At 39.5% G+C, this 13,737-nt stretch overlaps 1 protein-coding gene across 2 annotated transcripts in view; it reads right to left on the bottom strand.

Moving 5' to 3' along the window:
* Window positions 1–2,172: 2,172 nt before the first annotated feature.
* Window positions 2,173–13,737, bottom strand: part of EXD2 (exonuclease 3'-5' domain containing 2) — a 57,864-nt gene continuing 46,299 nt past the window's right edge. For both annotated transcript variants that reach the window (XM_036736919.1, XM_036736920.1), the window contains 5 exons: window positions 11,691–12,010; window positions 9,230–9,336; window positions 8,398–8,533; window positions 6,455–6,811; window positions 2,173–4,375 (listed from right to left, as the gene is read on the bottom strand). In XM_036736919.1, coding sequence (XP_036592814.1) covers window positions 4,156–4,375; window positions 6,455–6,811; window positions 8,398–8,533; window positions 9,230–9,336; window positions 11,691–12,010 — 1,140 coding nt within the window. In that variant the 3' untranslated portion in view covers window positions 2,173–4,155. The remainder of the gene's footprint in view (window positions 4,376–6,454; window positions 6,812–8,397; window positions 8,534–9,229; window positions 9,337–11,690; window positions 12,011–13,737) is intronic.

Genomic DNA, 13,737 nt, shown 5'->3' with positions numbered 1-13,737 from the left:
GCCTACTAATGTTCCCGGCACACAGCAGGTACTTAAGATGTACCTGCTGAATGACAAAGCAAACAGCATCATATTTAACAAAAGGGAAACAATCTGATTTATCAGCCCACAAACGAGGCTCTGTCTCACTCCTGGCATATGGTAAGTGCTTAATAAATGTTTACTGACTGACTGACTGCCCAATCTGACTTACACTGATGGATGGGGGAAGCTGAGCAGTACAACAGACAGAGCTCAGGACCTAGAGTAAGGAAAATGAGTTCAAATCTGGACTCGGACACTTACTAGCTGTGATTCTGGGCAAGTCATTAAACCTGTCTTTGCCTCAGTTTCCTCATCTATAAAATGGAGATAGTACCTCTTAGGGTTGTTGCAAGGATCAAATGAGATAATATTTGTAAAATTCTTGGCACACAGAAAATACTATATAAACGTTAGCTATTGTTATTATTATTAAGTCTCAATTATTACTAAAAACATCATCCACTTGGGAGATTATCCATAGTAAACAGAGACTTCCAATTAGGCCTAGCCCTGGGAAAACTGCAAAATTCACAAGTTAGCATAACTCTCCAATCTTTTTCATTTCCCCCCACTTCTTTTTTGGCAACTCCCTTCACCACCACTACCAATCCCCTTCCCTGACTCTACAGAGGGTCAGTTTTATCTGATACTTCCCTTAAATGCCCAGGTCTCTGTAATCTAGATTTTCCTTCCTCTGTACTTCAGCAAAATTAACCTGCCCCATGCCCTATTATAGCCTACAAAGTCCTTGGATAATTGGATAAACAAATTCTTCCTAAGATATTGGGGTTAAGTGATAGGGACCTGGTATGCTATTATGCCAGGGAAAAATACATTTTAATAGAGATTTTCAATATCTTAACCCAATGAAATAACATGAGCATGTTTATTACCTTCTAGCAGTCCTCAAATTACACTGGCATAATGCAATGTAAAGAGTGTTGTTTTTTGGAGTCAGGATGGCTATATTCAAGTCCCACCCTAAATCTGCTAGAAAAGTGACCATGGCCAAGCCAAGATACAATCTGAATCTCAGTTTCTCCATTTTGCACATGACAGAACTGAAGCTTAGAGCCTACAGAGGTAGATTTCACTTAGAAGTAAGGAGAAAAGCTTCCCAAAAAATTAGATTTGTCTAAGAGTGTAATGAACTGCCTCATGAGGTAGTGAACCCCCATCACTGGAGGTCTTCAAGTGGAGGCTCAATGACTTCATCAGGGATTGTGTAAAGGGTTATCCTATTCAGGTACGTGTTGGGCTAAGATGACTTCCAACACCGAAAGCCGGTAATTTTACAAGTAGTAATTTACTGATACAAATTTACTGAAGTAATGTAAATGTCAGATCATTACATATAGCTACTGAAGCAATGAACCCAAATTTAACCCTAGTTTTCCTATTCCTATTTCATATTTATTACCACCACCACTAATAAAAATAACAATAGTGCCCATTTGTAAATAGTGCTTTAAGGTTAATAAAATGCTTTACATAAATCCCTCTCATTTGATTTTTAGATTTTTGCTAGAATAAATGAGCCATATGTAGACATGACACAAGTATTTTAAATCTAGGGCTTCCCCTGAATCTCTTAATAAGGTGAGAGGCGGGGCAGCTAGGTGGCACAGTGAGTAGAGCACCAGCCCTGGAGTCAGAAGGACCTGAGTCCAAATCCGGCCTCAGACACTTGACACACTTACTAGCTGTGTGACCTCGAGCAAGTCACTTAACCCCAATTGCCCTGCCTTCCCCCCTGCACAAAATAATAATAATAAGGTGAGAGGCAATGGGAAATAAGTTGTAAGAAGAAAATAAATGGAAAACCAAAATCAGAACCAAGAGAATAAGATGTGCTTACAGGAAACCGAATGAAAAGTTTGTTAGGTACTTGTTAGGTACCTACAAGCCCAAAATTAGGGATGGATTAAAATTTCTGTGGAACAAGTTTTGCCATCTGATATTCTGTCTGTGAAATGAATAAAGATAAGAAATTTATGAGTACAATATTCTTGAACAATTACTAATCTATTGGTGTTATACTTTTCTGACCCCACAAGAGAAAATTAGTCATTGCTTCTCTGCCAGAGAGAACCTAGCTTTATCCTTTATTTAAAAGCAAAAATCAAAATTGCAAAAGCCATGAAAATGGGAAGAGGTAGGGGGGTGGGGGGAGGGACAAAAGAATAAAGTGGAGAGGAGAAAAAGCTCTGAATCCACAAAAATTATGATCATGGAGACAATTTCCCATTAAGCGCTTTTCTGTCAGTGTGGAAAATGTGTGGGCTAGATAAGAAGTCCCAGTCTGTTTCATGAAGGACTTGGTTTGGTCATGAAGGCAGGAGTGATGGAATGTCAATCTTAATGACAGGTTGCTAAGGTGGTTCAGGATAGACTTACTGAATCAGGGCTGCAAATCTATGCAATTACCACTGTCCTGAAGAAAAGAGGTTGTACAGCATACAGATCCAGCCTCTCTCTCTCCCTATGGCTAGGATCAACCCCTTCTGGAGGTAAGAAACACAAATTCAGTCCATCTCCTCACTGTTCTCCAGCACCTCCAGTTATTACTTCTATCCCAATTCCTTTCTTCTCCACACAGTAATTCAAGACAGCATGCCCACTGTAAGAGGACCTGAGTAATTTATTCAGTTAACCAAGTGTCAGAGTGACGGGCACTATCCTTTTTCAAGGCTTTCCCATTCATGTCCCTAGAAGTGCCTGCTTGGCTTTTTATGGCTAAAGAATGCATTCAGAAGTAGGCAGAAATGCAGAGGGAAAATAAACATGCATTTGTTTGTGATGCAAATGTCCAGGTAAGTGTGAGCACTGAAGGAAAGATAATGCTATTAAAACAGTGTTTGTATGTGTATATACACATACAGTTGTGGTGAATGTCTACGGGACTGGATTTCAAACTCCCCCACTCCCCAAAATTTACTTAAAAACTTTTTGAAAATTAAGAAATCTATGCTCTATTAGCCTTAAATTTAGAAAAGGTTTTATTTGTCAATGTTAAGAGCAACCATCACCAACATGGAGACAATTACAAAATCACACTTTTTGTTGGATGCTGGTCACATTATTTCTTTCTAAGCCTGCTGGGAGCCAGTGAAGCACACAACAAGCTTTCTTGGTAAATTAGAAAAATATATAATCATTAATAAGTTGCATTTTGGACTCTTATCAGTATCACGTGTAGTTATCTTAGGGTTCTAAACATTTGCAGCCTGATCAAAGAGCTTTACAAATAAGTCAGGGGTCAAAAAGATGTCAACGCTGCAGATGGGGGCAGGGGTGAAGGATGAGGAACGAGGCAGAAACTTCATGCCTTGATCCTGAAAGGGGAAGTCTCTCTACCAGAAAAGGACTGCATCATAAACCTGGCTGGGTCATGCATGCAGGGAACAGCATAATAAGAAAAGCAGAGTAAATTATTTAGGTTCTTTCCTGATGTCTGCAAGGAGCCATACATGACTCCTATCCTCCTTTCTGTTCTCCTGAGTGAAAGACTTCTGGCCAAAGAACAATTCCCTTCCAGCACCAGGGTGGTATAAGTTAACAAGAAGTTACTATTTTGCTCTATGGCACGCTGAAGGGTTGCGTGAGGCCCATTCAGAATGGGCTGCTTGACTTCAAGACTGAAACCACGGAAACCATGAATCTGGGTCCATCAGGAAAAGATTTTTCTTCCCTTTCAAATGTGAAATGATCAACTTTCTATACCTGACAGCCCCCTTTGAATAAGGACCCAAGGAACCAGAGTGGGAATAAATGGATTAAAAGCTCTGGGCAGGTGTCCCTCATTCTCTATTTCTTGTCTCCAGGAGGTAAGAAGAAGGGAAGAAAAATCCAAATAAAAGCCTCCCTTGCCCACTAAAATAAGAGCAAGGAAAAGACAGATTGACCTTGCCCAACTTTACGCCGTCCTTAGGAAGTCTTGCCCAGCCACAGAAGGGGGCTTACAAGAGGTGCAGATTAGTTTTTCTGAGTTTTACCATAGGAAGCTCTGATATTTAGTGCTGCCCCAAAATGGGGGACTGGGAGAGAGAAAAAGGGAAGGCACCTTCCTCCCCAACTCCCCCAAACAGCCCCGAGGTCTTCTGTTCCCTCCATCTCTTGATAGGAGAGACGTTAACCTGCCAGCTCCACCAGCAGTTTATCCCCGTGTTTCCGAAGTAGATTTTGATGATTGTGGTTGACCGACCATTGCTGGGGCAGATGCCTGGGTTTCATGGAGTCCAAGAAGTGTTGGCGCCAGCGACTCTCCAGCTGCATGAGGGAGCATAGCCCACCTTTCGCATGGCACTGTACCACCTTCAGCCCGTGGGGAACATAGCTCTCATTGGCAATCCTGCCAAGACACAAGGCACAAAGCTACCATGATGGGGCAACCATGTCTACCAGAGGTCAGACTGAGGGGTAAAATCTGGGCAGTGTGTCCGTTAGTTTTAATAAAACTGCTTTTACTTTCCTCTCTTTCTTTATTCTTTGTTACAAGGGACAGCTCTCTGGGAAAGGGAAGGGAATGAGATATATCTGGAAATCAAAGTGGCATAAAAACAAAAGAGACCAATAAAACTTTTAAAAACGAATTATAGCGTCGATAAAAAATGTTTATCTTCACTCTGCAGACCAGGAAGATGCCAGCCTGCCAGGCCCCTAGTCTAGCCACTCTGGACTGTATTCTATGAGCTGTCTCTCTGCCTACATACACCCTACTGAGAATCCAGTTTGGACAAGAGAGTAGCCTATGTAGTGTACAACATTATGGTCTATTTCTGTACGGTCTTCCCTAGATGCAGGTTCAAAATCGTATACATGAGAAGCACTTCAATCACAGCAGGTGCTGTGTAGTGGAGAGAACAATCTCTGCCACTTTCCTACTTTACAAGAATGTCTTAAAGATTAATGAGGGGCTACCTGAAAAGGGATTCCATTTCCTTCAAAAGAACACCCCAAAGAAGCATTCTCAACCTCACCCAAAATGCAGTGCCTCCCCTGTGGATTCCAGGGGTATTATGCAAAACCCCTTCCTCAGCCCACTCCAAACAAACTCCCCCCAGTGGCACTAGTCTCCTTGCTATTCCTCAAGCAGGACATCCTTTAATTCATGAGTCTAGGAAAAGTCAATGTCCTCAAAGTTTCTGTAGATACTTTGTTGTGGCTCTTTTAAAGCTACCCACTAACTCATTTCTGTCTTTTCTCAAATAGTTGTTCTTCTGAATTGGAGACCATCCAAGCCCAGTAAGATGAATCTGGGGGACGGATCTATGGATGGAAGAAATTTTATAATGGAACACACCATAAAGTTAGCAAAAGAAGCCTGTCCTTCATCTTATTTAGTTTCTATGGAAAAACAAAAGCATTCAATGATTTAAAAATTTTTGTTGACATTTTGTTTTTTCATCTCCTTCATTTTGAAATATATCCTCTTCCTCTCTCCCCTACCCAAAGAGCTATATGTTGTAACAAAAAGAGAGAGGGAGAAGTAGAAGTGGAAAAAGCATTTCAGCAAAACCAACACATCAACTAAGGCTGAAAACATCTCATACCTAAAGTACTCCACCTCTGTTAAGAAAGGATGGAGGCTGCTCCTTTGTTTTCAATAGCTCTGATTCAGTCCCAGTAGCTGTGCTATATTCTATCACCTGGTTAAGTCACTTTGGCTCTAAATGCCTTTGCATATCTATCCATAAAATGGTAATGCTATAATAAGCTATTTATAGGTTATTGTGAGAATTTTTTAAAATGAGACAACAGATAAAAAATACTGAAATATTGACAGAAGGACTGTGTAAATATAAGATGTTATTATTTAAGGAAATACAATAAGCAGCAAAAGAAAAAAAGAAACACTAAAAAACAAGCAGTAGCATCATTAGGGCTCTGGAGGCTTAGAAATGTAATAATTTTAAATATTTTGTGCTATTGAACAATGAGATTCAGTAGGGAAAGCCAATAACTAACCTGGAAGATTTAATTTTTTTGAGTTTTTATGACCTACTGTACCAACTGAAATACTTCTAAGTTCTACAAATAAAAAAACTAGTAAATTCTTATTTATTTGAAATCTCATCTAAGTCAAAAATATGATTAGGCACAAGTAGGGCATGTTCTCATAGTGCCATGGGGTGGTGCCTCTTTGGAAGAATGGTGGTCCTATGGAAAAGAGATTCTCAAAATCCATCATCTATTCCAACCTTATATAACCTATGATAATGTTTCTCTTAATAGTATAAGATAATAGTATAAGCATCTTATACTTAATAGCATAAGTATCTAGATACATATATTTGGTGTGATCACAGGTGTGATACCTATGTAGATAATTCCCTTTTCCTAATTATAAGGCAGATTAAATCAAGTATAAGTAATAAGATTTCACTTTAAGAAAGTGCTTCCCCCATCTGTCCACAACTTTAAATGGTACCTGGTTTCCAAACTTGCTGCTTCCTGAAGCATCAGCTCTGTGACGGTTTCCGTGTTAAAGAACTCCTTGATTCCCTGCAGGAGCTCTTCTTTTCGGTAAGCAGGCAGGTTCTCGGCATTGAGGAGGGCCCTGGCCCCAGAGCGCACCTGACGGCGAACTGGATCTTCCAGCAAGCGCAGCCCCTCCTCAGAGCCGATGGGAGCCCCACACTCTCTAGCCAGCTGTTGCTTGAAGTTGTTGTCATAGAAATTTGAAATGGCATGGCAGGAGGTACACAGGAGCAGCACGTCATGGGAATTGTGGTCCTTCATCTGAATGGGGAAGTGTCTCCGGTATTCATGGGGAACTACATTCTTCCTGAAATGAGGCCCCCATCCCCAAACACATCCACCATTGATATGTGGAACACTATAATGGCAGGATCCTAGATTTCCTCATTTGTAGCTGGGATCAAAGATTATCTAGAGGAATGGATGCTATTCTGAGCTCTAACTCACAAAGAGGCCTTGGGCAATAAACTGCTACTCAACATGCCTAGAACCAGTATGGGGAAAGAGAGAAACAGACTTGGAACCAGGAAGACCTGAATTCAAATCCTGACTGACATTTAGTAGCTGGGCAACTACAGGCAAGGCACTTGCCTCATCTGTAACATGAGGATGATGGTTGTGGTATCAAACCTCACAGCACAGGATTGTGAGAAAAAAAATGAGACGATTATGTTAAATGTTTTGCAAACTTTAATGTATTGCAAAATTTCAGACATAATTATAACTACCCTACCAGTAGGTTGGTCCTAAATTACAAATAACATCCTCTCTCACTTCATTCATTAATTATAGGAGAGTCATGTAGGCCAATGACAACAGCTTCTTGAAAGCAGGGGCTGACTGGTTTTCAGGGTCTTTTTATCCCCATTGCCTAACACGGTGTCTTGTATGCACTTAATAAAGGCTGGATGAACTAGAGAAAACACTTGGGGAACAAAAATGTTTTCTAATGGCCTTTGACATTTAGGGAAGAAAGGTGAAAAGCTATATGATACGTTGTGGTTGTGGTTCGTCCTTCATTCTCTGAGGACCATGACAACAGAAGATGATGCCACTACTTCCAAATGAATTGGATTTAAGTAAGGGAGGGCTGTGGAGCCTCACTTTCCCCTCTGGAGCCACCTGGGTCCAGTGGCCAGATACAGCTATTTAGTACGTACTATAAGACTAACATCCTCATTCTGAATTTTCTTTTTTAAAATCACTTTTTTCAGAGCACCACATAGTAAATCTCTTCCTGGAAAAGGGAATATCTGACTGCTTAGCCCCAGAAGACCGCACTGGAACTACTGGGCAGAAGTTGCATGGGAGAAGATTTGGGCTCATGATTAGCATTGTTCCAAAATTGAACAGGTTACTTCATGAATTTGTACGTGACCTATCAGTGGAGGTGAAGACTGCATGATGCCAATATCATAAGGGGAATTCATGCTCCAAACAGAGGCAGAATTCAAACTCCAATGTCTCTCTTAACTTTAAAAGTCTATGAAGCAATTATACCCTGGTGTCTTCAAAAAAGCAAGTTTCTCTCACCCAGGGAAGATTTTACTGATTCATTAAGATCCACTGTTATTTTCTAAGATCAGCTATCTTTTAAGAAATTCTGTGACAGCCGCAAATTTCTGTCCCAGCTTTCAGGTAAGGTGAAAGTGATCTGTGGAGGGTCATACCTCAAAGCTAAGAAGAGAACATCTTTTGATATCCAGACTCAACTATACTGCCAAAGGATATAGAAGAACTCTAACCCCAAAAGACCTATCACCCAGAATACACCAAAGTAATCAGCTGTTGTTGACAATCTTGGGAAAAGGCCCACAATTCTGCATTCCTACTACACACATATAACTTCATTTGAGGATCAGAAGCAGTTGGCTCAGGAAGTCCCAAACTTACCGTATATAGGATTCTCTCTTGCCACATACTACACAAAGGTTCTCCTTAACCATCAGATAATAATCTTTTGGCGATTCAGGCCGTCCTGATGGCTCAAATTGCAACTTGACCACAAAAGGATCTTCACTCACCAGCTCTTCAAAAAGAAAGAGGAGAGAAGCTTTAGGATTTGATTACCTGTCTTATCATATCTGCACTGCTATGACACCCTTCGGACTCTTAGGTACTGCCATCTGACATGCTAATTAATGTACCTATGACTAGGCATGAATCCCTTAAGAGCAGGGACCATCTCTTCTTTTTCTTTGTATCCTTATCATTTAACACAGTCCTTGACCCATAGTGCTTAATCAATGCTTTTTCACCAGTGAAAAGTGCAACACACAAAAGATCATATCTTTGAATGTAGCCAGGAGCACATATCTGGTTCTGAAGTCCCAGGCCTGCCCATTTACTGGAATACTTCCTTACTAAAGTTGCCCAGACCTTACTCTATAGAGGTCAGGTGTTCCACAAACCAAAATTCTGACACTCCTCTTCAGGTGCTTCAGTCAGTTTTCCCAGATAAATCATTTGAGATATCATAAGGTCAAATAAACTTTTAATAACTCTAAGGACAGGTTTACATAAAACAAGGACCAAAAAAAATACAGCTAAATGAGATGAACAGAAGGAAGTCCACATTAGCAATTATTTCAACTATTTCAGGACCTCTCTGCATATCTCCCTATTTCTTTTTCCTTCCTCATTTTTCAACAATCTGCCTCAGGTCCACCCCCATCCCCCATCTCATTCCTGGGTTATGTACCAACTCAGCACCTGGATCTCCTACCTCCAATGCCTTTGTCTAGATACCACTGAGCTTTCCTTCTATCACAAGTGCAAAGAGGTTGTCCATCAGGAGCATGTAAGAAGCAATTATCATACAGGGGAGATTTTCTGCAAGAAAGAACAAAAAAGGCACCCACTGAAAACCACATTCTAGGTAAAAGTTTTAGTTGCTTTTGCATGGACTCCGAATAATATGGGTTGTTTCTATACACTATCACAAAGTCACGGTGTTTAGGAGAAGAGACTACAGCAGTCATCTAGTCCAACTCATCCCTGAGTGGAATGTCTACTATAAAATACATGATAAGTGGTCATCTGTCCTCCGAGGCTTGAAGATCTCTAAGGAGAGGGAACTCACTACCTCATGAAGCCACCAATTTTGGACAAATCTAATTGCAAGTTTTTCCTCAGAGACCAAATATGCCTCTCTACAACTTCTATCTACTCACTATTCCTTGATCTGCCCTCTGGGGACAAAACATAAAGGAACTCTTAAAATACTTAGTCAGCTAAAATGCTTTCTCCCTCACCCACTCCCACCCCCTCCCACTCTTCTATAATGCAGGCTAAACATGCCCAGTTTCTTCAAATAATCTTCATATGACATGGACTCAAAGCTCTCGCCTATCCTGATTGCCCTCCTCTGAATACTATCCAACTTAGCAATATTCTTCTTATAATGTGGCACCCAAAATTAAACTTTAGATGTGATCTGACTGAAGAAAAATATAGAAGAACTCTGTTCCTGGACAATATGCCTCTTGTGACTTTTTTCTCTGCCACATCTACTGATGGTTCACATTAAGTCTGCAGTCCACTGCAACCCCTAGATCTTTTTCAGAAAGACTGCTGGCTAACCACACCTCCTCCACTGGGTATCTTTGAAACCAATTTCTTGAACATCAGTGTAAGACTTTCATATTGAATTTCATCTTAGATTCAGCCCAATCCCAGAGCTGTCAAACCCACTGACCCATAACATCCCGAGTGTAGCCCAAAGCAGATTAAAATGTAACTGGGAAATGTTTAATAAAACAAATGAAAATACACTACAAAAGAGACAATGTTTTCTAAGTCAATATGCAGTCTACAAGGATGTGTTTCTATTTGAGTTTGACACCACTGTTCTAGCCAGTGAAGGTCTTTGGGGATTCTGACTCTGTCATTCCACATTCTAGCTATGATTCCTATCTTTTGTGTCCTCTTCAATTTTGGCTAGATAATGACTATAGAGAAAACAAACAATGGAGCAAAAGTGTTACTTTTGCTACACTGGGTTATAGGGAGAAAGATCTGAAAAAAAAATTTTAAGTATCAACATAGCTTTACTGGTAAAGTAATTAAGCCCTCTATAATAAGAGGTCTGCCATACAGGGTAAAATATCATTTCTTTTCAATTCAGGAGATCAAAACACAGCAAATTCAAATTAAAAGGGCTCAAACTGAAATAATGAGAATCATGTGGATTTACTTTTGGTTGTTTTGCAATGCTTGTTTTGAATTAATCATTCCATTCCTAAAGGCACTATATCAGGGGAACCAGAGTTCCACTCCAAATTTCTTATTAGCCATTTCATTGCATTAGCTATACAAAATTATACAGGAAAACTCTTATTGGCTGGGAAATAGAATTTCCTTGGAGTTAGACACTACCCAGAACAAATATAAGTCACGTGCCTTTCTCCTGAAAAACACAGGCCCCTTTAGCTCATTTATCTCCACAGGAGACAGATGAAGAATAAGAATTGCACTCACTATTTTATAGATGGGGAAATTGGAGGTTGGTCACAACAAAATCAGTGGCAGGGGAAGGAAGAAAATTAAAGTCACCTGATGCCAGTATCATGAACATCTAGATGCAAATACAGACATGCTTATATCTTGTCAAATGAGATAACATATAGAAAGCACTTTGATGCTAACATGCTATATAAACATTTATCATATAACTTAATAAATATAATTTGATAATACAGGTAAAATATAATTTAATAAGTATATTTATTATAGAATTATGATGATGATGATGATGATGCCTATTGTTAATTGATTGCACACAAACATGGGTTAAATGAAACAATGATTTGGGAACATTTGGTTCCACTGTAATACTATCCAACTTGCCAAATGATACAGCAGAGTGCCATGATATTATGGTGCTAATTAGCTTAATTTAGTTTTCTTTCGTGAAGCAGATCAGTGATACACCTAAGAGGGCACTAAAGTTGGAGTAAGGAAGGCCTGACTTAGGTTGTGACCCTGGGCAAGCCAAATTAACCTTTCTCAGCCTCGGTTTATTAATCTGTAAAATAAGGATAATAAAAGCACCTACCTCACAAGGTTACTGAGAAGATCAAATGAGCGGAAATTATATAAGTAAAACACCATTCTCTTCACTAGAAACTATGCCATCTAATCTCTAGTTTGAGGGACCCAAAGGGAAACAATCCACATCCAGTTACCTTGCAGAATAGCCCTTGCCCAGGGGCTTCTGTTTTTGTTTCCTGGGATCTCTTCCTTGCTGATTTCCTGAAGACATCCCAGCAGCTCTAGACTTCTGGTTTCTTGCCTTCTTTGGGGACTCTGTGCTTTCTTCTCCCATGCTGTTGCTGTTTCCTTTACCATGGAAAGGGAGATCCACAAGGTCCTGGCACTTCATCAAGACTTCTTCCCAGCTAGTTTCCACATCCCCATTCTTGGTTGAATTCATAGACAAAGGACATCCAAGAAGATGAAGAAAAAGAGCAATCGAAATTTGGGCATCCCTAGCAGCGTAAGCAACCTAAGGGGAAAAGCCACAACTCAGGGCAATTAGAAAGGCAAGCCTAGGGGAGGAAACTACTAACAAAGCCATCTTTACAGGAGCAAAGAGGACAGCTACATGGCACAGTGGAGAAAGTGCTGGGCCTGGAGTCACAGAAGTCTCATCTTCCTGAATTCAAATCTGGCCTCAGACACTTACTAGCTATGTGACCCTGGGCAACACACTTAACCCTGTTTGCCTCAGTTTCCTCATTTGTAAAATGAGCTGGAGAAGGAAATGGCAATCACTCCAGTATGTTTGCCAAGAAAACCCCAAATGGGGTCACAAAGAGTTGGACACGACTGTAAAACAACTAAACGACAAAACAGCAAATTAGAGGCTTTTGTTCAAAGTCTGTAAAAATTCAGCTCTGATAGCCATGATCCTGAGGGAGTTCAAAAGGTCAAAATCATTGCTCCTTAAATTTTCATAAAGGAATCAGTAGCTTTTTCAAGCCAAGGCTTTTAGCGATTTAGGACTCCTTCAATATCTAGGTCTTTTATTAAGCAATTAATTCTTATTAAGAGACTTTCATGTTTCTAACAGTAGTGTATAATACAGGCTTAATTATTTCCATTAACTCACCTTACTTTAGTGCTTACTTTCACCTCATAGTTTAACATTTACTTTTATTTTAAGATAGTTTGGTATGGTGAAAAAAATGCTGGATTTGAAGTCAGAGATCATAGTATTGAATCCTAGCTCTGTTATTTACTACATATGTAATTTTGGGAAAATCACTTAACACCTCTCAGTTGCATTGCTCATCTGTAAAAATGAGGGAGTAGATAGACTAGATGGCCTCTAATGTCTCTTCCAACATTAAATCGATGACCCTATCTGTCTACATGTATTCTAATTTGAAAGTACTAAAATGTCCTCCTTTAAAAATATTTCTTAACCCAGACTTTCCATCAAATCAAAGAAAAGTTTTCCCTAGAATTCTGCACTGATGATATTTTATAGTGGTTAGAATAAAACCAGTAAAATGTTTTTCCTTCCAGATCCAACCCCTTTAAGCATCTAAGGGAAGGCTGCCCTTCTCAGGATAAAAGCATATTTTAAATGCTGAAATTTGAGTGTTTTGCAAGTATATATTTTTAATGGCAACTGGAGAAACTAAAGCATAGAAAAGTTAAATGATGTATTTAAACATAATAGGAAAAAAATAGGTGATGGAGCTAGCATAAGAAGAACCAAGTGCATCAAAGGCAAAAATTTTACTTTAAAATAAAAATTTTCATCCTGCCAAGTGTGGCAATTGACATAAAAATCTTTATTTTGAAATAAAAATTTTCAGATTTCCAGGTGCATCAGGCGACGCAAAAAATTTTACTTTAAAAGAAAAATGTTCATCCTACTATATTTACGGATTAAAAAAATGCACTGTGTCAATTGATGTAGCTTGGTCTTTCTTAAATTATAGTTCTTCTATAGAAACTGAACCTAAACTCTTTGACTTCCAATCCAGTACTCTACTGACAAGACTATGGTGTCTTTTAGGCTGTAGATATTTAGTAGTTAGTTAATTAAGCCCCTCACAAAGTGGTACAAATTTCATAAGCAAAAACAGAAAAATGGGGCGGGGGGGACTTCATGCTTTACTAAGTGACATGTATATGTAATAAGGAAATCCTAATGTTGAGCATTATCAGAGTGATTTGGGTCTCTCAGAAGCCCAGTAGTAGGATTATAATTTGGAAAAC

The sequence above is a fragment of the Trichosurus vulpecula genome, chromosome 8 (assembly GCF_011100635.1).
Source record: "Trichosurus vulpecula isolate mTriVul1 chromosome 8, mTriVul1.pri, whole genome shotgun sequence".
NCBI classification, from domain to species: Eukaryota; Metazoa; Chordata; class Mammalia; order Diprotodontia; family Phalangeridae; genus Trichosurus; species Trichosurus vulpecula.
Note: the sequence above shows the minus strand (reverse complement) of the source record. Positions and strands in the feature narration are given on the sequence as shown.